Source organism: Phocoena sinus, chromosome 6 (assembly GCF_008692025.1).
Source record: "Phocoena sinus isolate mPhoSin1 chromosome 6, mPhoSin1.pri, whole genome shotgun sequence".
NCBI classification, from domain to species: Eukaryota; Metazoa; Chordata; class Mammalia; order Artiodactyla; family Phocoenidae; genus Phocoena; species Phocoena sinus.
In genome coordinates, this window is record NC_045768.1 from 10,150,922 (window position 1) to 10,173,787 (window position 22,866).

General features: G+C 37.8%; 1 protein-coding gene across 5 annotated transcripts in view; it reads right to left on the minus strand.

Annotated features, from left to right (window-relative positions):
• The window catches only part of GAPVD1 (GTPase activating protein and VPS9 domains 1), a 70,905-nt gene that overhangs the window by 27,677 nt on the left and 20,362 nt on the right, over nucleotides 1-22,866 (minus strand). For 3 of the 5 annotated variants that reach the window (XM_032634484.1, XM_032634481.1, XM_032634485.1), the window contains exons 2-10: nucleotides 16,546-16,763; nucleotides 14,905-15,748; nucleotides 13,315-13,401; nucleotides 11,289-11,423; nucleotides 10,953-11,142; nucleotides 6,729-6,889; nucleotides 4,354-4,483; nucleotides 3,140-3,265; nucleotides 1,016-1,189 (exon numbers count right to left, since the gene is read on the minus strand). In XM_032634484.1, coding sequence (XP_032490375.1) covers nucleotides 1,016-1,189; nucleotides 3,140-3,265; nucleotides 4,354-4,483; nucleotides 6,729-6,889; nucleotides 10,953-11,142; nucleotides 11,289-11,423; nucleotides 13,315-13,401; nucleotides 14,905-15,748; nucleotides 16,546-16,730 — 2,032 coding nt within the window. In that variant the 5' untranslated portion in view covers nucleotides 16,731-16,763. The remainder of the gene's footprint in view (nucleotides 1-1,015; nucleotides 1,190-3,139; nucleotides 3,266-4,353; nucleotides 4,484-6,728; nucleotides 6,890-10,952; nucleotides 11,143-11,288; nucleotides 11,424-13,314; nucleotides 13,402-14,904; nucleotides 15,749-16,545; nucleotides 16,764-22,866) is intronic. The other 2 variants (XM_032634483.1, XM_032634482.1) reach the window with 1 other exon arrangement.

The window sequence follows — 22,866 nt, forward strand, 5'->3', positions numbered from 1 at the left end:
TGGTCAACAGGGATCTACTGTACAGCAGAGGAAACTCTGCTCAATGCTCTGTAATAACCTATATGGGGAATGAATCTGAAAAGAATGGATATATATATAACTGAATCGCTTTGCTATACCCCTGAAACTAAGACAACACTGTACTGATAAATCAACTATACTCCAATATAAAATAAAAGTTAAATTTAAAAATTTAGAAAATAAAGATGCATCATGAAATAATTACAAATAAAATAATGTCTGGAACCTGCCTGATTAACCTGTGATTACATAATCGGGGTAGAGGATAACAAGGTGGGAGAAGAGATGAAACAAAACTGGTCATGTATGTATGTGTAATTGGTGAAGCTGAGTGATGGGTACATGGTGTGCATTATACTGTTCTCTCTTGTATTTGTTTGAAATGTTCCATGAATTAAAAAGAAAATAAAGATGGTGATTACAAGACTGTATGAATCTTTCGGAACAGACAGAACAATATCCTAAAAAGGGTAACTTTTAACGTATGTAAATTGTACCTCGATAAACTTGATATAAAAAAAGAAAAAAAGAAAAAACTGGTCATTCTTTGGAACTGAATTAAACCTTCCAGAAGTAAATTTGGTTTTTAGAGAATCTCAGTATCATATTATTCTGAAAGATTTTATGGCTATAACCTGTAAGAATTTTAATGTTAGGGCAAGGTGTTTGGTCTCAAAAGAAGAATATGCTAATCATAGACTAAGAACATATACTATGCCCTGCAAACAAGAATTGACAAGAAGTTGATTCAAAAGACTGTTTTTTCTTTTTTTGTAGGGGGAGGGGCACTTAAATGTAGACAGGATAAAATACTACCTATATTTAAGTAAAGAAAAAAGAAATACACAAATGCCTTGTCACATACAATTACCTCAGTTTCCCAGTTACTGCTAACATACACACCATGTTTGTCAGAGCACTGAAGTTCCCTCCCATCAGGGGTGGGTGGATATGAATAAACAGCAATCTTCCAGAGACATTAAATAGCAGTTACCTGCGATTTCTTGCAAGCGATCTTCATCAATGTTAGGGTCAAAATCACTTCCCAAGACATCTGTACTCCACGTCTCACTCACTGTTTCTGATATATCCCTATCATCTGTCAGTCCCATCATGTCACGAATTTCAAACTTCCTTAGCTTATCATCGAGATTATCCTGGGTTGTAGCTATCAAAAACAAAATTAAGCACTTAAAAAATGGTAGCACAGCTATCATTTTTTATATTAACTTTAAAGACCTTTTTGTCTTTGAACTTCAAGTTACATATTTTAACATTAACACTCAGCACATAGTACTAAAACACTGAATTATTCCCTCAAGGATGTACTCTTTCCCTCTCTGAACTGAGTTCTGCATATGTCCTCCCCTTCCAGTAAATTAACTGGGGCCATCCATGCAATCAGTTGTCTCCCTGTCCTCTAGAGTGTGACTTTGGTCAAGAATTGGGATATATTCCCCTTTCTCTGAATTTGCACAGGCCTGGTTCCTTGCTTTGTCCAAAAGGTAAGGAGGAAGTGTGCCAGTTGTGAGGTTAGGCCTCAAGAGAGAACTTAGAAGCCTCTGCTCTCTCTCATCCTTGTTCTCTCATGAGGACAAGCTGAAACCAGTCTGCTGGAGGATGAGGAACCACATGGAACAAAGCAAAGGTCATCCTAAATAAGCCAGCTCCCCAGTGACCAACGGACCCCCAGCTAAGATTAGCAGAGCTCCCTACTCAACCATGATGATGAGAGATGCATGAATGAGCCCAGTCCAAATCAGAACCACCACCTGGCTGACCCACAGACTTGAGAGCAAAAATAAATGTTTATTGTTTTAAGGCACCAAGTTTTGGGGTGGTTTGTTATGTAGCATTATTGTGGCAATAATTAACAGATAAACCCATACCAAAAAAAGAAAAACAAAAAAAAACGTGAAGCCTTAACCACTGGACCACCAGGGAAGTCCTCACTCACTTCTTAACCTAGTATTCACGAGTGTAAACTGCCAACCACCCATATCAGAATCACCTAGATGGCTTGTTAAAGAGGTGATATTCTCTCTATCTTAAGCTAATATTATTTTAGGTTTCTGTTATCTGCAGAAATTTTAATCCTAAATAATACAGTGACAAACTGATCCAGTAAAAACATAGCATTACTTTTATTCACCCCACACATAACCCAGTTGGCAATACTCTTTTCCTTTCCAAAAATAGACTGATCCAGGATTTCTAAAAATGAGACATGGGAAATGCCTTTTTTTCCCCCTAACTCCCCAGGTGATTTTTATACACACTAAAGTCACTGCCTCAAATCCAGTTGAGGGCATCTGCCCTCAACATTCCTGTGAAAGCCACCACTGATCTGTAAATGGACAAATCCAAAGGACTTTTTCATGTTAATCTTCCTAAAGCACAAAAGGGATCCATCTACTTTTCATCCTTACCTCACCCTATTACCCTACGTGACAGTTCCTGAGTAAGTACTATGGCTTCCCACCTGCCTGACTTGCTTATACTACTATTCCTTCACCTAGAATATCTCTAGTTTCAGCCAATGCAATGCCAGCCAGGCTTTGAGGTTATTATTTTCTCCCAATAAGCTTTTCCCTACACTTTCAACCACATGTATTTCTCACTCAGAACTGCCAAAGCACTTTTATGATAATTTTAATCATTTGTTACCATTCTCTCCCTATTCTAAGTTCCTCGAGCTCTGCGTATTTATCTTAGTATCCCTTAAAATTTTAATATTACAGAATTGAAACACCAAATATTACAGAATTCAAGCAATTCATTTTAATTATTCTGTGTAATTTTAGCCTGAATAATCCACTTAGCAACTAAACACACTTTCTTTTTTTGTCCGAGCCGCGAGGCTTGCAGGATCTTAGTTCCCCAACCAGGGACTGATGCTGGGCCACCGCAGTGAAACTGCTGAGTCCTAACCACTGGACCGCCAGGGAATTGCCAACTAAACACATTTTTAAGACCTGAAGGAACTATGAGTAAATGCAAGTTTAATGGTCATTATATAATCAACTGAACACAGCCAACTTACATGGAAACGGATTGTTTATTCTGCAACCAGGTAAATTCTTTGCTGCTTAAACAGCTGAATTCAACCTCACTTTACCTTGCTCATGCTCTAACAGCTGTAGAGCTTCAACTCCATTACTCCCAGAAGGTCCTGCTCCAAGTTCTGATACAGATTCCCCTTCCAGGTCTAGTGAGGATACTGAATTAGAACGATTTGAAGGACCTAGAGAAACGTTTATACTGAGTGAGCTTTTTTTGACAGTCATGAGCCACCATGTAATTTTTCATGCCTTGATAAGAGACTAAAAAGACTGATTAAAGTGCTTTTAATGCTGTTAAGCCCTATAAATAAACATGCCCTTTAAGCCAGAATTTCTGCTTTTAGAAATTTATCCTAAGGAACTAATCAAAAATTCACCTAAGGTCGCTTGTTGCAGTGCTTCTTACAATGTCTGAAAAGTGAAAGCAATCTACATGTGTAATCACAGAAGAATGTTTAAATTATGATAAATGCCCAACTGAAGTTAAAGAAAATAGACATTAAAAACCATGTTATTTAAGAATGCTAAATTACAAAGGGAAATGTTACTGTTATATTGTTAAACAAAAAAAGGTTACAAAACAGCCTAAGCCTAATTTTGCTATAAATAAACCAAAATGTTAACTGTTATTAACAGAATGGTAAGGTCACAGATGGTTCAATTTTTCCTTCATTTTCTAGAATGAATGTACACTACTTATGTTTTCAAAAGTGAGAAAAAAAGGAAAAGTTATTACCATTTATGTTTTTTTAAAATGTTAGTCAAATTGAAACTTTTTCATTAAAAAAGCTTGTTCTAGTGCATGGAGTGACATATTCTCACTTTACAATCTTGCCTTTTAATTTTTTTTATTCCTATCCTACTTCCATTGTATCTTTCTGCTTCATTAAAACATTAGCAGTATACACAACACCCTGAAATACTAGTGAGTCCATTTTTTTCCATTTAGACATGCATTATATCCCTCTAAAGGAGCTCTACAAGCTTTGGTATATGTTAATACTAGTGAAATAAAACTTGGTATTATTCAAGTCTCAAAGCAGACTTAGATCGTCTCCATTTTATATGACCAAAGGTCTCTTGCAATGTCAATTTTATTCAAAGAAACAATCTTTACAGCCAACTGTTCAAGATCATTAGAGGAGAACTTCATTACGCTCCTCAGTGAGAGGCACAGGTGGCATAATTGTAATTTTTAAGGCTCCTTTAAAGAACACAAAACAAAATATTACTTGAATCACACAACTCCTTGAATGAAGTAACCCTTCACCTTCAGATATTCCTTCCAGATTATCACTGCAGAGGGAAAAGCGCAAGGTTTTATCAGGTTTACCGTGGAGTTTGTTTTCATCGACAGGGACATCTCCTTGTCCTCCATCCGAAAGCTGCATGTTTAGGACCTGAAAAATAAAATGCCATTAGTTTATCACAACTGAGAGATTATTGATAAGAAAACAAACCATGGCAAATGCATATTTAAGTTCGTCTTAATATTAAATTATCATTTTTAACTGAAAACCCATTTATAGGGCTCCAATCAAGTTTTTAAGTACCCCTGGGATAAAAGTGTACCAGTTAGAAGAACTGAGCCTATGTCTTTCCATCACCCTACCAGTTTCAGCAACTGAACAGGCAACTGGACATCGATGAGCAGTGATTAGGTTTGCAGGTGTTGGAGGCTTCAGACTCAGCAGTCCGGTCCTCCCAGTTCTGCCATGGGCCAACTATGTAAACTTGGATAAGTATTTTAAGCTCTCTGAGCCTCATCTTCTTCATCTATAAAATGGTGATAGTAACAGTATATATGCCATGGAGTTGTTGAGGATTAAATAAAAAGATGCACATAAAGCATTTGGCACGGTAAAGTGACATATTAATTTTGTGTGCATTTTTCTAAAAGTTAATAAACTAATTAATAGGAAAAAAACATGTAAACAAATTATTTTGTAGGCACCAGAATTAATCAGTCTAGTTAGAACCTCCACTTGATCACCATACACACGGCCACAAAGTCCATACCAGAAGCCGAAGTATGACTTCTATGCCACATCTAGCTTAGAGCTGATTGCCTTTTTACAGAGCTTTCTATCTGTTAGATGATTTCCAAATAACAATTACTTCTCACTCCCCACAAACCTCATAACTCAGCTCTGTATGTGTATCTCCAACTTAATGAAGAACTGAGTGCTTTGCTGGATGTCACAGCATGTATTAAGCACACCTGGAACTTGAACTCACAACCACTGGGTTCCTAGGCTGCTGCTGGAATGTGAAGAAGAGTGTCCTCAATTAAAAAGAAAAAACAACACAAAGCCAAAAAAAAAAGAAAGAAAACCCTTAAGGCTCTGTTTTGACCCCGCATTTAAATAAGTAAATTAAAGGTTTTCTAATGGCTCCATCTATTTATTAATGTGATGCTTTTAAAAGGTCATTTAAAAATAGAATCTTTTCCCTATTTGCTTGAAATTAAATGCAGACATAAAGATTTTACATTTCGTATTTGTAAGATAACTTGAGCCTTCACACTCATCAGTGAGCAATGTGCAATGAATCTTCAGGAAAAATCCATCTAAAGGCCTTGAGAGTGGTATGAATTAACGAAAAACAAAAGGATCATACCACAATCTAGATATTTCCCTGCGCAGGAATGCTGGCGGCTGTCTTCAAGGCTGCCATTGGGGTGGGGGGATCGGGGGACGGTAACAGGGGGAGTAAAATGCCACAGACTCTCTTACTGAAACGCAGCAGTTCTTTTCTTCATTAAGCATTTCCCCTGGTTGCCACAAGTTTATTACATTCTAGAGTTCCCAAAAAGTTGATTCTGACAGTTTTTGCCAGCTTATTCACCTTGAATGTGTGTGGGGAGACAGGGTTGTGGATTTTGATGGTCCTCTTTGCTACAAGTCACGCCACTTAATCAACCACCATCATCACTGTATCAACCACTATAACTGGTCCCTTCTTCCCAGGCCAGGAATAGGCTTTGTTGAATAATAAGCAGGCACTGTTGAAGGTAAGAAAATGCTTCTTTCTCAAGAGGTCACAATCTATGACAAGAGGCTCCTATGTTTAGAGAGTCAAAACTTCTTTCCTCTTGCTTCTGTCCCAAGCTCTTCTGTTTACAAATATCTTAAAACTGATTCTCATATCCCCAACCCCATTTCCCTAAAATATTTTACTTAGTTTTCCTTTCAATTATCTCTTCCATTTCTTCCCAACCAGCCAAAGAACAGAAATTATTTCTAAATACTGTTTGGCTCTTTAAAGCAGGAATACCACTACTATATCATTAAAAAGAAAAGAAACATAAAATATTTCCTACAGGTCACTGGAAAAGTCTCTTCAATTTCCATAACACAATTTCCTGGCTTCCTGCCTCTTCTACTACTATTAGGAGAATTCCTTTTGGTATGGATCTGGTTATCAACTACAGTGCCACAGGTTTATTAATGTGAAGGACCTCCAGAACTGTTCACAGCGAGTTGAGCATTTGATGGGGTATCATGGCAGACCCACTGAAGATAATGAAAAATATTTGTTAAATGTATACTGATTTATAGAAGCAAGTGACCTTTACTGAGAAGAAAAGAATCTGAAGTTCTTCACATTAATAGCTACAAGTTAAGGGTAACAATACAGTCATACCTCATTTTCTGACATCATCCCTGGAGTAAGCTGGGGACCTGTTCCTAAGGAAATGACCAACACCTCTTCTGGCTGCACTTCCTGGATGGTTTCTTGAGCTGATCCTTCATGGTCCATATGTAAGTCCATCAGAACATTGGTGCGGCTTCTGCTCCGAGTTGCTAATAAAAAAATTTCAAGTAAGATAATTTAGAGAAAAAGACAAAATGAAGAAAATGGCACATTAATACAAAAAATATATTTTCTATTAATGTAGAACATTTGCACATGCACAAAAAGAGTGGTGAGAATATGAATTAAAAAAAAAAACTTCCCAGCTACTCTACTAATGACTAATACAAATTCTCCTTCAAAACTGATCAACAGAAACAATGATCCATGTTCACCTGACAGGGAGTGACAGAGTTTACACCTGCAGAACAGCAAACACGTCCCAATCAATTTAAGACTTGGGAGTGACAAGAAAAGCATTACTTTATTCCTTATCTTTTCAAGGTATAATATCTTCAACTATTTCTCCAACAAAATGATTTAACTGCCACAGGTCTCCCATACTAATAACTAAACTTAAAAGCATTAGAAAATTTCATATAGAAATCTGATAGCCATAAAAAGTTATACACGTCGGCAACTGCTGACAAAACCAGAATCAGTTTTTGAAAACACAGTTTTTCCTGAAATGTATTAACCTCTTCCTAAAGATGCAGAAGAGTTCTCTTTGTTTGAATATAAGTTTCCTTTCTGCTTTATGGGAACATTCTAAATTAATGAAGGATCTAATTACTTGGGGGTGTTTTTCCCCTACTTATAAGTAAATAAGTAATACCTTTTTCTAAAGTAATCCATCCTATAGATCTTATAAGAACTTTTGTTTTTGGTGGGTTTTTGTGTTTGTTTGTTTGTTTCTTTTGTTTTCTGGCTGCACTGAGCGGCCTGTGGGATCTTAGTTTCCCAACCAAGGATCGAACCCGGGCCCTCGGTAGTGAAAGCACGGAGTCCCAACCACTGGACTGCCAGGGAATTCCCTTACAAGAACTTTTGGAAACTGAAAGATTTAGATAGTTTGTGACAACTTCTTTATGAACTTTAGTCTTCTGTGGTACGTGTCAGGTTGTTTTCAGAGGACAATAAGATTCAATACAACCAGAATACTAAACAGATACTCCTTCAGGGCAAATAAAAGTGCAGACATCAAGCACAAACACTCAATTATAATAAAAGTCTTTCAACTTCAGTTTCGGTGAAAGCTGACCTACTTGAAGACAGAACTATAAACAATCATGTTCTCTCCACAATGCTGTAGATCAGTTCATCAATCACTCTTAACTTTCAAAACGCAAAGCACACATCAACTTCCAAAAGTCTAAAATAGGTTCACTTACACCTTTCGTTGCTGACCCTCACTGTCTTCTCTTGAATTGTAAACTTAACTTCAACTTTATGAACAACTACGTGAATCTTAAGGAACAAACTTCATAATTTATAAAAATGCAAGTAATCAAAATTTATGTACCAATTTACATAAAGCAAAAGCAACATGCACATGGAGCAAAAGTTCATAAACTATTTCTTAAATAAAAGTTACATAAGAAAAGGAACAGCCTATTACCCACCAAAAGGGTTACTAGAGTAATAATATGAGCAGTAAGATTGGTGGCTAAGGAATCCCAGACAGTTATGGCTGCGAACTGTTGTCCTGGGTTGCGAAAGCATTAAACAGAAAGAAAATCAACCCTCTGAATAATGGACACATCTTTTAAAACATGAAATAAGTTCAATGACCAGGTCACATGACTATACAAAATAATACTGGGCAAACATTTGAAATTTACTTTCCATTATACTCTTATTTAATGAATGACACTCTGGATGAAAAGAAACGAAAGAACACGAGTGAATCATGGAAAAAAGAATCTCTGGTTAAAAAAAAAAAAAAAAAAAAAAAAAGAATCTCTGGTTTACCAAAAATCATTTATTTCTTCATGTTAAAAAAGTGCTAATAGCCTATAATATTAAAAATCATTCAATGTCAAGTTTATTTATTTTTCTATTTGTAATTCTGAAAATTGACGTTTTGAGATGATGAAAGCCAAAGACTTGAAGAATATGATGCCACATTCCTGTTGACAATATTATTCCATATTATGTTAAAAGTAAGGTAGATTAATTTTAAGAAACTGACTATTCTTAACAAATCAGCTCATGGGAGTTTAAAAATGAAATCCCATTCTTCAGAATGTATAAAATATAGGGCTTTCCCTGGTGGTGCAGTGGTTGAGAGTCCACCTGCCGATGCAGGGGACACGGGTTCATGCCCCGGTCCGGGAGGATCCCACATGCTGTGGAGCGGCTGGGCCCGTGAGCCATGGCCGCTGAGCCTGCGCGTCCGGAGCCTGTGCTCCACAACGGGATAGGCCACAACAGTGAGAGGCCCACATACCGCAAAAAAAAAAAAAAAGAATGTATAAAATATATTAACTATTCACACTCACTAACTGCTGCTGAGCTCCTCACGACCGTTAAAAAGTTGGCACAAAAAAAAAGTTGGCACTAAAATACTCTACTTCCTTGGTCTAAACACTCTCTGTGTCTTGTTTACTTTGTCTAACTTCCATTCATCCTCCAAGAGAAAGTGCAGCCTTCACCTGCTTCCGGATCTTCTCCTGACAGCATCACCACACCGCTAAGTTAGGTGTCCCCATAACCCTCTATGCTTATCTCCATCAGACACTCAGCACATTGAAGGGTACTGGTCTCTTCTCATTCTCCCCAACTGGACTATCAGCAACTAACCTAAGTGTAAGGGCCTGACTTACGGGTCTTTGTATCACAAGTGTTGAACACAGTGCCCCGCCTGCAGGACAGTGATCAGACCACTTTTTGTGTCAATTTTTTGCATGAATTAAATGTGAAAGAACATTTAGAAAATGCTTACCCTGTGCCTGGTACATAGTATACACATGCTCAATTTGTTTGTGGATTTATATAGATATTATTACAGATTATATAGATTTATTATGGATAAATGTTTACTAAGGAAATAAGGCTTAATTAAACCTATTTCTTAAAATTGACAAAACAGAAGTTTTGCCTTGTTTTATAAAATAACAAAGATCTTAACTCAGTCAATAAAAGACTGGCTATTAATAATAATGAAAAAATAGTAACTATATATTTTCAACTTTACTGATAGAAATTTCTAAAATATTATTATTTTATTATATTATTTAGAACTCTGTGGAAAGAACAGGGCTACATAATTCAAATGATGACAGTACATAATTCAAATGATGACTTAAAGTAAACAAAGTATACTGCAAGTGGCATGATTCCAATTAATTATGACAAGTATGTCTAGATAAAGCTAAAACCTGGGCTTCCCTGGTGGCACAGTGGTTAAGAATCCACCTGCCAATGCAGGGGACACAGGTTCGATCCCTGGTCTGGGAAGCTCCCACATGCCGTGGAGCAACTAAGCCCATGCGCCACAACTACTGAGCCTGCGCTCTAGAGCCCGCGAGCCACAACTACTAAAGCCCACGTGCCTAGAGCCCGTGCTCCACAACGAGAAGCCACCGCAATTAGAAGCCTGCGCACCGCAACGAAGAATAGCCCCCACTCGCTGCAAATAGAGAAAGCCTGCGTGGAGCAACGGAGACCCAACTCAGCCAAAAATCAATCAATTTATTTAAAAAAAAAAAAAAGCTTAAGCCTACGGATGAACGTTAACTAATCTGGTGCAATTTTTTTTTTTTAATTTTAAAAGTTGAATTAGGGCTTCCAGGATAGCACAGTGGTTAAGAATCCGCCTGCCAACAGAGGGGACACGGGTTCGAGCCCTAGTCCGGGAAGATCCCACATGCCGCAGAGCAACTAAGCCTGTGCGCCACAACTACTGAGCCTGCGCTCTAGGGCCTGCGAGCCACAACTACTGAGCCTGCATACCACAACTACTGAAGCCCACGCACCTAGAGCCCGTGCTCCGCAACAAAAGAAGCCACCCCATTGAAGAGTGGCCCCCACTCACCGCAACTAGAGAAAGCCCTCACGCAGCAACAAAGACCCAAGGCAGCCAAAAAAAAATTGAACTACCACCAGTAAAAATGAAGAGAAGAACTTCTCCAAATTATTTAAAACTATATTCCCAAATGCTAAGCAATAACAAAGGCTAAGAAAGAAATATTAAATTTAAAGGAAAGCCTCAATATGAGAAATTCTCTTTACCTATAGGCAATCGATTCTTTTTATTTGCTGGAGTGGTTGCTGGAGACAGCTGAGGAGTACTGTAGGGAGTCATTTCCAAACTGCTGCTTTTTCCTGGCTTTGCCTGGGGTAGGTTTGCCAATAAATTGTCAAGAGCCATTCTATCTTCTCTCAGTTGATCTCCAGACATCACACTCTTCATAAAATTCACCTGGCAAAAGTAAAAGGGCATTTAGCTTATGAAATCAATTTTTCAAACACAATATATATTTCTCACACAATGTACTCATCTAGGACTCTGCCCATGTTCAGATAAATGACTTTTGAGAAAGTCCTATTAAAGAATAAAGCCATTACCAGAGTAATAAGCTGACTGTAGGTTATATAAACTACAGTTCTGCTCAACCCTTCCAGAAGATTAACAGAGGACATAGGCGGGGTCTCCACTGCACGGCCTCCAATCACCACATCAAGGAAAGCAGCAACACAGCTCTGTCCAAACAGGAGAAAAAAATCACAGTGAAATACTTCCTCTTTAAAGTAAGGGAACAGGGACTTCTCTGGTGGCGCAGTGGTTAAGAATCCACCTGCCAATGCAGGGGACATGGGTTTGAGCCCCGGTCTGGGAAGGTCCCACATGCCGTGGAGCAACTAAGCCTGTGCACCACAACTACTGAGCCTGTGCTCTAGAGCCTGCAGGTCACAACTACTGAGCACACATGCCACAACTTCTGAAGCCCGTGTGCCTAGAGCCCATGCTCCACGACAAGAGAAGCCACCACAATGAGAAGCCCACGCACCACAATGAAGAGTAGCCCCTGCTTGCTGCAACTAGAGAAAGCCTGTGTGCAGCAAACAAGAACCAATACAGCCAAAAATAAATAAATAAATAAATTTATTAAAAATAAATAAATAAAGGGAATAAAATTTCTGATTGAGGTGGACAAGCATATAGAAAGTTTTTCTTCTTGAAAATTATACTAAACCCAACATTTAAAAAAATTAAACTCTCTATGAACTGATGTAAAATAATCTCCAAGATATTCTGGTATATGAAACAAACATGAGGCAGACAGTGCACACAGTCCTACCATTCGTAATTAGGAAAATATATTAGGAATTTGCTTGTACACATACAGACTTCTTGAAGGACACACAAAAGATTGATAACATGAAGAACATTTAGGGAGGAAATGAAGGTTAGAGATCAGAAGTGGAAGGGAAACTTCACTATCTAACCTTTGAATTTTAGGTTGAATGTACAGCCTACTCAAAGTATGATAAATTAAATTTTTTTATTTTTTAAAATATTTATTTATTTGGCTGCGCCAGGTCTTTAGTTGCGGCACACAGAATCTTCACTGTGGTGTGTGGGATCTTTTAGTTGCAGCATGTGAGATCTTTAGTTGTGGCATGTATGCAGGATCTAGTTCCCCCACCAGGGATCGAACCCAGGCCCCCTGCATAGGGAGCGTGGAGTCTTAACCACCAGACCACCAGGGAAGTCCCTTAAATTTTTATTCAGTTATACCAACTGAACAATGCTATGTTAACTTATGAAATACACTTAAAATTATACATTTATTGCTGATTCATATATTCACAGCCTTGATTTAGTGACAATTTTTTTAAATCAAACTTTTTTTTTTTTTTAATTTTATTTATTTTTTGGCTACGCTGGGTCTTCGTTGCTGCGCGCAGGCTTTCTCTAGTTGCGGTGAGCGAGGGCTACTCTTCGTTGCAGTGCGTGGGCTTCTCATTGCAGTGGCTTCCCCTGCTGTGGAGCATGGGCTCCAGGTGCGCAGGCTTCAGTAGGTGTGGCGCACGGGCTTAGGTGCTCCGCAGCATGTGGGACCTTCCTGGACCAGGGCTCGAACCCATGTCCCCTGCATTGGCAGGTGGATTCTTAACCACTGCAACACCAGGGAAGGCCCTAAATCAAACTTTTAAAAATAATCTTAATAGCTCTTTGGCTCTCATTACAACGGCATCTCCTCAACATTTCTATAAGTGAGAATTAGTAATCTTTTTTTAATTGAAGTATAATTGGTATTTATATATATATTTTTTGAGAATTAGTAATCTTTGATGATATCTTCCTTTATTTTCTTAATTAATTTTTATTGGAGTATAGTTGCTTTACAATGCTTTGTTAGTTTCTGCTGTACAGCAAAGTGAATCTGCTATACAGATGACATCTTCCTTTAAATGCTGCTGATCCAACACTGTATCCTCTATAGCCAAACCAAGGGTAATTGAAAAGAATATTTAGTTTACACATCACCTAGGGACAAGATTTAATAAGGAGAATAGTTAGGTTCACTAATACTTCAGCAGAACCTTCTATAAATAGTACTTCACACGACATAGTATTCACTCTTACTTTGTCAAATTTTCCAAGGCTGCTCTTTGTCCGGGGATCTCCCTCTTCGGAGCCAGTCATTGCTAATTGCTGCAAAAGGCGGCCAACCTGCAACCCAGAGCAGAGGTGGGAAGACACAGGCTGTAGACACTTACACAGTCCTCACTGTGAAAGCACTTCCATTCCATTCTATAAATCTATTTCATAAGAATATTAACACACTAAAGGGATAACTAATAAGAACCTGCTGTATAAAAAAAAAAAATAAAATTAAATTTTAAAAAAAAAGGAATATTCACACCACCTGACCAGGCATACAAAATAGGATCCCAAATAAAATGTGCATCTTGTCTATGTCAGCTTTTACTATATTTTATTACATTTAGGCTGAGTTATAAAGAATAAGTAGAAAATTTTGCTTTGTCTTTAATTCATATTATTACAACATTAGGAAATGAAGGTACACACCTTTGTTTCTGCTGCTGTACTTTTCATGTGTTTAGAAATTTAATTAATTTGTAAAAGCTGACTGAAACTAGCTCAAGTTATTAAGTACTTTTCCCTATAGTTCATAAAGTACTCAAGGTAAATTTTTTTTCTAGACTTAAAAGCAAAGAATTCCTTCAGAACATAAGCTGTTCTGAAAGTAAATATTAATTCACAGAGCCAGCTCCTTACTGCCAAAAGTGAACTGTGAATCCACTCTCTCTAAAGACACTTTGCTGGAAGTTATTATCATACAGCATCATCTTCATACCTAGGACAATCCCCCCTTTCACTCCTTTTGAAAAGATGTGATTCAACGTCCAATGGAATAACAAAAATAAAACTATAACAACATTATCATAAGAATAAATTTAGTGTTTCAGAGATGATAAAAAATTTTTATTTCAGGGATGTCTATATAGTTAATTTCTAAACACCCCAATATGATAGAACTGATCATGAAAAAAAGCTTATCATTAAAAAAAAAAAGTCATCCAAAGATAAGACATATTCTATTCCAAATAAACTCTGTCTCTTCCTCACAGTATTTCTAGGGATAAGATATAATTAAAAGAATCCCTTAAGACATAATAACATGATTTCAGTAGTTCAGATGATTAGGGAAAAAAGCACTAACATAGATCCAAAAATCCTCTTTCTGAAACTTTTAGTTCCAGAGGAGTTTCAGATTTCAAAATTTGGAGATTTTAGAAAGGTTGGTTACTGCATACATGTAACATGTCTAGTACTTAGGCTGGCTTCCTATAATCAGATATATTAACATTCCTTCAGCAAAACATGAATATTCATGAACTAATAGCCTCATATTAGTTCAGGTTAGGTTTTGTTACCAAGTGAAGTATAAAAGACACTCAATTTTCAATCATTCTGGAGTTTGAAATCATGGGAAAGGGGTAAGGGCATGTTCTAGAAAATCAAATTCAACTATGCATTCAAGTGTATGAGGACTCCATTTAAAAACCAGCACAATGTAAAAAGCAAATATTTAGGACAGTTTGGGGAAAAGGAATGGTAAGAATATATGAATAATGTCACCATATTTTTTGTTCCCACTCCCACTGCCCAATCAACTGACTTTAAACTGAATGCCTAGCAAAAGCATACCTGCATCAGATTAAATCTTGCCACCTCATTAATTGGAGCATCAGAAATTATTCCATACTGTTCTGGATTGACAACAGCAGGACAAATGAAGCAGGCCAACAGGAGGTCAGTACACATTGCTCTGACCTCCCCAACTTCCAGTCTATCTACACAGGAGAGAGTTTTGTACATCTGTGACACAATCCATCTCAAACTATGTGGAAAGCAGTATGTGTTCTGTTTGAGATAACCAATAAATTTGTTCACCAAAGCCACTAGTTTGGCCTCGTTCGAATCCACCATCTCTTGAACCTTTTGCCTGAATCTATCTGAGCCTTTCTCTCCAAAGAGCTTTTCCTGTTGAGACGGGGAGAACCTCTCAATTAGCTTGTTTGGGTCTGTTTCCAGGTGATCCTCATCTTCAACAAGCAGCTGCATGATTGGCTCATGTAAAGTTGCTGTGAGGAAAAGTTTGGCAGAAAACAGTCCTTCAGAAAAAAGTTTAAATAAGATGCTGAAGGCACAAGTTCCTCTCCTCAAAAGTCGCCTGGGGTTGTCACTTTCTTTAAGTTCAAATTCAATCAAGTATCTCAACACCTGAAGGAGGTAGCTTTCATCTTCTTGCATAATGCAGTTGCCATAGAGAGAGGTAAAAACTGTGTAAATAACACTTTGTGTGTTCTCCTGATTAAGTTTCTCTCCGGCAACCAAAGAGGAGGCAATAAGACGAGGATTTTCCCTTAATCGACTTAAGAATTCTCCATAAGCAGTCTCCTGAAATCCCAACTGCTTATACCCATCAACAAACTGTGTATCTTCCAAAATCTTGGCATGTTGGCAACATTCAGCAGGGGAAGCTTCAGCACTAAAAAACAAGCAAAGAGGCAAAATAATAAAGTTAACAACAATAATAATATACTATACTAAAACATGGAAATGTGAGTTGATGATAGTCATGGCAATGAGATCACTCAGAATTGCTAAAATCTTTTAGACCACCAGCATCTAAATGTGTAAAGAAAGTCATAACCAAAAAGTAGGACAAATTCTTCATATTAAGTCAGGTTCAATGAAAAGTATTGAGAAATAACCATTATTCTGACTTGTATCATTGAAGATCAGTCCTGCCTCTTTCTGAACTTCATATACATGGACTCATACAGTATGTACTCTTCTATGTCTGACTTCTTTTCTTGACAGTATACCACAGCACCACTATTTCTAGACTTAAAAACTGCTTCTTGGAACAACAGAACAATCAGGTATTAACACAGTGAAAAATGAGGTTTCTAAAACTGAAAAGTAGATATACGATAGCAAAACATGCAAATGTATATATTAAATAATATTAGGAGAAAAGCAGAACACAAGATAATTTACTCTCTACAATAATACAATTTTATATAATGCCAAGGTACAAAATTAACTGGTATGGTATAAAATATTAATGCATAAGTTATAATTCTCTACAACTGTGCTTATGTTAATAGGTTAATTAAGCAAAATAAGCAAAGACTCACCATCGAGATGCTGATTTAAAATATCTTAAACCATGCACTTTGTTGGAAATAGATTTGTTTATTTGCAGTTAGCAATTATTAACTGCTATAAGCAGAATTATGGTGGTTTATAACAATTAAGACCTCAAAACCTTTTCTTTACCTGGTTATAATAAGCCGATCCAAATTAATTCTCTGCTGCTTAGCGATCCATGCTGTACGATACAACTTTTCAGCTGTCTTAAGTACATCTGCATTGAGCCTCTGAATGAGCTGTTTCTCAGAGTTTACATACAAGCGTTCCTGCTTGAGGTGATGGGCCAGAGTATGAATATCTAGCTTCACCATCTTCAAATGTGGAGAAGGTACAAAGGCTGATCACTAAGAGCAAAAAGAAAAAATTTTTATGTCACTTAAATTGTTTTCCAAAAACCAAAGAGGGTAGGAGAACACATTAAATATTAGGCTACATTTAGTATCATGGTTAGCTCTAGTTTTAAAATAATCTATCTCTATATATATTTTACAACAGAAGCATTATAGGTTCAGTACAGAAAAACTGGTAAATACAGATAAGCAAAAAAAAAAAAAGGAAGAAAAAGAGAAAAGCTCTTAATAAGGCCAGTGCTCAGAGGCAGCCACTGTAAATACCTTGCATGTATCCTTCAAGTCGCGTGTCTACAAAAACAGAAACATAGATCAATGGAACAAGATAGAAAGCCCAGAGATAAACCCACGCACCTATGGTCAACTAATCTATGACAAAGGAGGCAAAGATATACAATGGAGAAAAGACAGTCTCTTCGATAAGTGGTGCTGGGAAAACTGGACAGCTACATGTAAAAGAATGAAATTAGAACACTCCCTAATACCATACACAAAAATAAACTCAAAATGGATTCGAGACCTAAATGTAAGACGGGATACTATAAAACTCTTAGAGGAAAACACAGGAAGAACACTCTTTGACATAAATCACAGCAAGATCTTTTTTGATCCACCTGCTAGAGTAATGGAAATAAAAACAAAAATAAACAAATGGGACCTAATGAAATTTCAAAGCTTTTGCACAGCAAAGGAAACCATAAACAAGACGAAAAGACAACCCTCAGAATGGGAGAAAATATTTGCAAACGAATCAACGGACAAAGGATTAACCTCCAAAATATACAACGAGCTCATGCAGCTCAATATTAAAGAAACAAACAACCCAATCCAAAAATGGGCAGAAGACCTGAATAGACATTTCTCCAAAGAAGACATACAGATGGCCAAGAAGCACATGAAAAGCTGCTCAACATCACTAATTATTAGAGAAATGCAAATCAAAACTACAATGAGGTATCACCTCGCACCAGTTAGAATGGGCATCATCAGAAAATCTACAAACAACAAATGCTGGAGAGGGTGTGGAGAAAAGGGAACCCTCTTGCACTTTTGGTGGGAACGTAAATTGATACAGCCACTATGGAGACCAGTATGGACATTCCTTAAAAAACTAAAAATAGAATTACCATATGATCCAGCAATCCCACTACTGCCCATATACCCAGAGAAAACCATAATTCAAAAAGACACATGCACCACAATGTTCACTGCAGCACTATTTACAACAGCCAGGTCATGGAAGCAACCTAAATGCCCATCAACAGACAAACGGATAAAGAAGTTGTGGTACATATATACAATGGAATATTACTCAGCCATAAAAAGGAACGAAATTGCATCATTTGTTGAGACATGGATGGATCTAAAGACTGTCATACAGAGTGAAGTAAGTCAGAAAGAGAAAAACAAATATCGTATATTAACGCATGTATGTGGAACCTAGAAAAATGGTACAGATGAACATTTGCAGGGCAGAAGTTGAGACACAGATGTAGAGAACAAACGTGTGGATGCCAAGGGGGGAAAACCGTGGTGGGCTGGGGACGGTGGTGTGCTGAATTGGGCGATTGGGATTGACATGTATACACTGATGTGTATGAAATGGACTAATAAGAACCTGCAGTATAAAAAAAAATCAAAAACAAATACTAACCCTTCTTTGGGTTATTTGTATGGAAATATGTTAATATAAATGTTTCAGACATTACATGAAATTTCTAAAAATCTTATATGTTCTGGTATAATGTTATAAGTCATAATTCTAGTTATTACTTTAAAATGTATATCTCAGAAATAACTAAATTTCCTTGTCAATTTCAAAAAAAAAAAGTCCCGTGTCTATTTATCAACACTGGACTTTCCTTGCCTGCTCTCTTTCACACTGCAATCAATCAACATAGCCTGTTGACTCTTTCTTCAAAACACATCTCACCACCTCCATCATCATCTCTCACCCAAAGGTCTCTAACCACCGCTTCCTAACTGAACTCCTGCTTCATTTCTTGTACTACTGGAGTATCTACATAGCATAGAACATCCTTTAAATTTAAGTCAGACCACTTCATTCCCCCACTAGAAGCTGTCCAAAGGCTTATTTTACACTTAGAATGAAATCTGAAAGTCCCACATGATCTAACCCTGCTATTCCTCCAACCTCATCTCCTGCCATTCTAACTCCTGCTCACACAGCTCCAGACACACTGGCCTCCTCTTGAACAGATCAAGCATGCCCCTTCCTCAAAGCCTCTGCATTTGCTGAACCCTCTCCCTGGAAGGCTATTCCTCCAGATGCCTTTGCAAGGCTGGTACCTTTAATTCATTCAGGTCTCTGCTCAAATGTCTATTTAGAAAGGCCTTCTAAAACAAATCATTCTAAAACAGAAAATATCACTTCCTATTCCCTCTTCTGGCTTTTCTTTTTTTCTTTTAAAAAGCACTTGCCCCAACCCAGCATGGGTTGTTGTTACATGCATGTTCATCATGCTTAGAGTATGACTGCCCCACTGAAAGGCAAGGGCCGCCAAGGCCAAGATTTGTCTGTTTTGTCGACTTACTGCTGTAATTTCAGGGCTGAGGAGAGGGCTTGCTTCACAGCAGGAGTTGAATAAGTATTTGCCAAATGAATGAATGAAATCACACAATTCTTGTTTATCTAGTAGCTAAACAAACTGATAAAAATAGCACACATATTTTAAAGCATTATTATTTAAGCTATACCCTTGAAGCTAGAATGCCTGCCAGACCACAATCATTTTATCTCAGCAACAGAAGCGTTTGTGGGCCAAATAGCAGAATACAACATTGTGTCGAGGCAGCAGTCACTAAGTTAGAAAAATGCTTCTCATTAAGAATTAAACATTAGGGGTGGGGAAGGAAAGGACTGGGAGTTTGGGATTAGCAGATGCAAACTATTACATATAGGATGGATAAACAGGTCCTACTGTATAGCACAGGGAACTATATTCAATATCCTGTGATAAACCATAATGGAAAAGAATATGAAAAGGGATATATATATATATGTATAACTGAGTCACTTTGCTGTACAGCAGAAATTAAACACAACATTGTAAATCAACTATACTTCAATAAAAAATTTTTAAAAAGAATTAAACATGATTATATACTTAAAAACTGCTATGAGAGTAAAGCTTTAAATGTTCTCACCATAGTAACAAGAAAATGGTAATTACATGAGGTGAAGGATGTGTTAACAAACCTTACTGTGGTAAACATTTTGCAATATATGTGTACCAAATCATTATTATATGACTTAAACTTACACAATGTTACATGTCAATTATAGTTCAATAAAGTTAGAAAAAAAGTTGTCCCAGCCAATCAGATTCATAGTGGACTTATTTGGAATTGATAAAATACAATTTGTAGTGAATTCAGATTCTGAAAGAGGTGACAACCTAGCTCACAGAACTCTCAATATGTTTACAGATCCAATGAAAATATGTTCACATATATGAAATAAATATTTTTGGTGCTAAGACTAAAAGAAAGAGTTAAACATATGGTAGCAGATGGAAATATATTTAAAGCCATCTTATTTAAAGAAATAGATTCAACAATTTTTAATTAAGTTTGATTACAGAAATTATTTTAATGAACTACTGATGACTAGAAAAGTTTCAGATATTATCATCTAACTTGAATTTAACTGCTTTAAAAACTTTCTTGTACCTTATCAATTCCCTAGCAAACTATACAAAGCTATTATTCCAAGTCTCCTGTATTAAAACCCTCAGAGTGCTTTCCTCTCAAAAGGTTTAAATATGTCTACTTCACCAAGGTGATTCACTATTAACTCACAAAAGCATCCGAGTACATTCAAAAAAATTGGTGCCATACATACATATATAATCTTATTAACTCAGCCTAAAGAAAACACATATGACTTTGCAGACTTTCATGAGGGAATTCTAACATCCTCTAGGGGGCTCTAAATCCACAGACTAAGAACAGAATCACTGAACAAATGGTTGTAACTATGAGAAATATTATAGTTAATGAAAATAGTACTGAAATGGGCTCTTAAAGATCTGTATGCTTTGGGGACTTCCCTGGTGGTCCAGTGCAGGGCGTGCAGGTCCGATCCCTGGTCAGGGAGCTAAGATCTCATGCCTCACAGCCAAAACCCCAAAACATAAAACAGAAGCAATACTGTAACAAATTCAATAAAGACTTTAAAAATGGTCCACATCAAAAAATCTTTAAAAAAAAGATTTGGGGGCTTCCCTGGTGGCGCAGTGGTTGAGAGTCTGCCTGCCAATGCAGGGGACACGGGTTCGTGCCCCGGTCCGGGAGGATCCCACATGCCGCGGAGCGGCTGGGCCCGTGAGCCATGGCCGCTGAGCCTGTGCGTCCAGAGCCTGTGCTCCGCAACGGGAGAGGCCACAACAGTGAGAGGCCCGCGTACTGAAAAAAAAAAAAAAAGATCTGTATGGTTCATTAATTAGTTCTGTTACCTTGGGTATATAATGCATATTCTGTGAACCTCGGGGTTTTTTCATCCATAAAATGTGGACACAGTATCTACATTTATTTTGTGCCTGGCATGAGCAACATATTAGGTACTAGGGATACAAAAAAAGGATAAAATCTAGTATGTATTCTCAAGGACTTCCTAATCTAATAAAACGAGTTAGACACACAAGCAAATGGCTTCCCCAAAATGTTATGGGTATAATGCTATGGCTGAATGAAGGCTGTACAATGTAGAGTACAGACAAAAGAGAAGGAATGACTGAGGAGTTAGGTACCTGTGCCTAGTCTTAAAAGACAAGTATGGGGGTGGGGGATAAGTATTTGCCAGACATAAAGAGGATAATTGGTAGGGGTAGACTTCTAGATACAGGCAGCCAATCAAGCAAAGGCACAGAAGTGTGTGATTCAGTACATTCAGAGAACTACACATGGCTTGCTACAGTTTGGGGGCATGTGTTGTGTGTGTTAAGAGTGAGGCAGGGGGTAGGGGAGGAAATGTATAATGAGATAAGGCTACAGAGACCTAACGTACACAGAAGCCAGTGTTAAGAAACTGGGACTGAGGGCTTCCCTGGTGGCGCAGTGGTTGAGAGTCCGCCTGCCAATTCAGGGGATACGGGTTCGTGCCCCGGTCCGGGAAGATCCCACATGCCGTGGAGCGGCTGGGCCCGTGAGCCATGGCCGCTGAGCCTGCGCATCCGGAGTCTGTGCTCCGCAACGGGAGAGGCCACAACAGTGAGAGGCCGGCGTACAGCAAAAAAAAAAAAAAAAAAAAAAAAAAAACTGGGACTGGACTTCTCTGATGGCACAGCAGTTAAGAATCTGCCTGCCAATGCAGGGGACACAGGTTCGATCCCTGGTCCAGGAAGATCCCACACGCCATGGAGCAACTAAGCCCATGCTCCACAACTACTGAGCCTGCGCTCTAGAGCCCGCCCACGAGCCACAACTACTGAAGCCCGCACGCCTAGAGCCCATGCTCTGCAACAAGCTACTGCACTGAGAAACCCACACACCACAACGAAGAGTAGCCCCTGCTCGCTACAACTAGAGGAAGCCCGCGCAGAGTAACGAAGACCCAACACAGCCAAAAATTAATTAATTAATTTAAAAAAAAAACAAACTGGGACTTTGCACTGTGGGAGATGGGAAAAGAGTTTAAACGGATTAACATAATTAAATTTACATTTAAGAACATAAACATTGGCAGTAAAGAAAAAGATGAGGTGGTTTGGATGGAACTAGATGAAGAAAGACTAAGAAATTGTTGATAGGCAAGAACCACTGGCATTTTTCACAGAACTAGAACAAAATAATTCACAATTTGTATGGAAACACAAAAGACCTCGAATAGCCAAAGCAATCTTGAGAAAGAAAAACGAAGCTGGAGGAATCAGGCTCCCTGACTTCAGACTATTCTACAAAGCTACAGTAATCAAGACAGTATGGTACTGGCACAAAAACAGAAATATAGATCAATGGAACAGGATAGAAAGCCCAGAGATAAACCCACGCACATATGGTCACTTTACCTTTGATAAAGGAGGCAAGAATATACAATGGAGAAAAGACAGCCTTTTCAATAAGTGGTGCTGCGAAC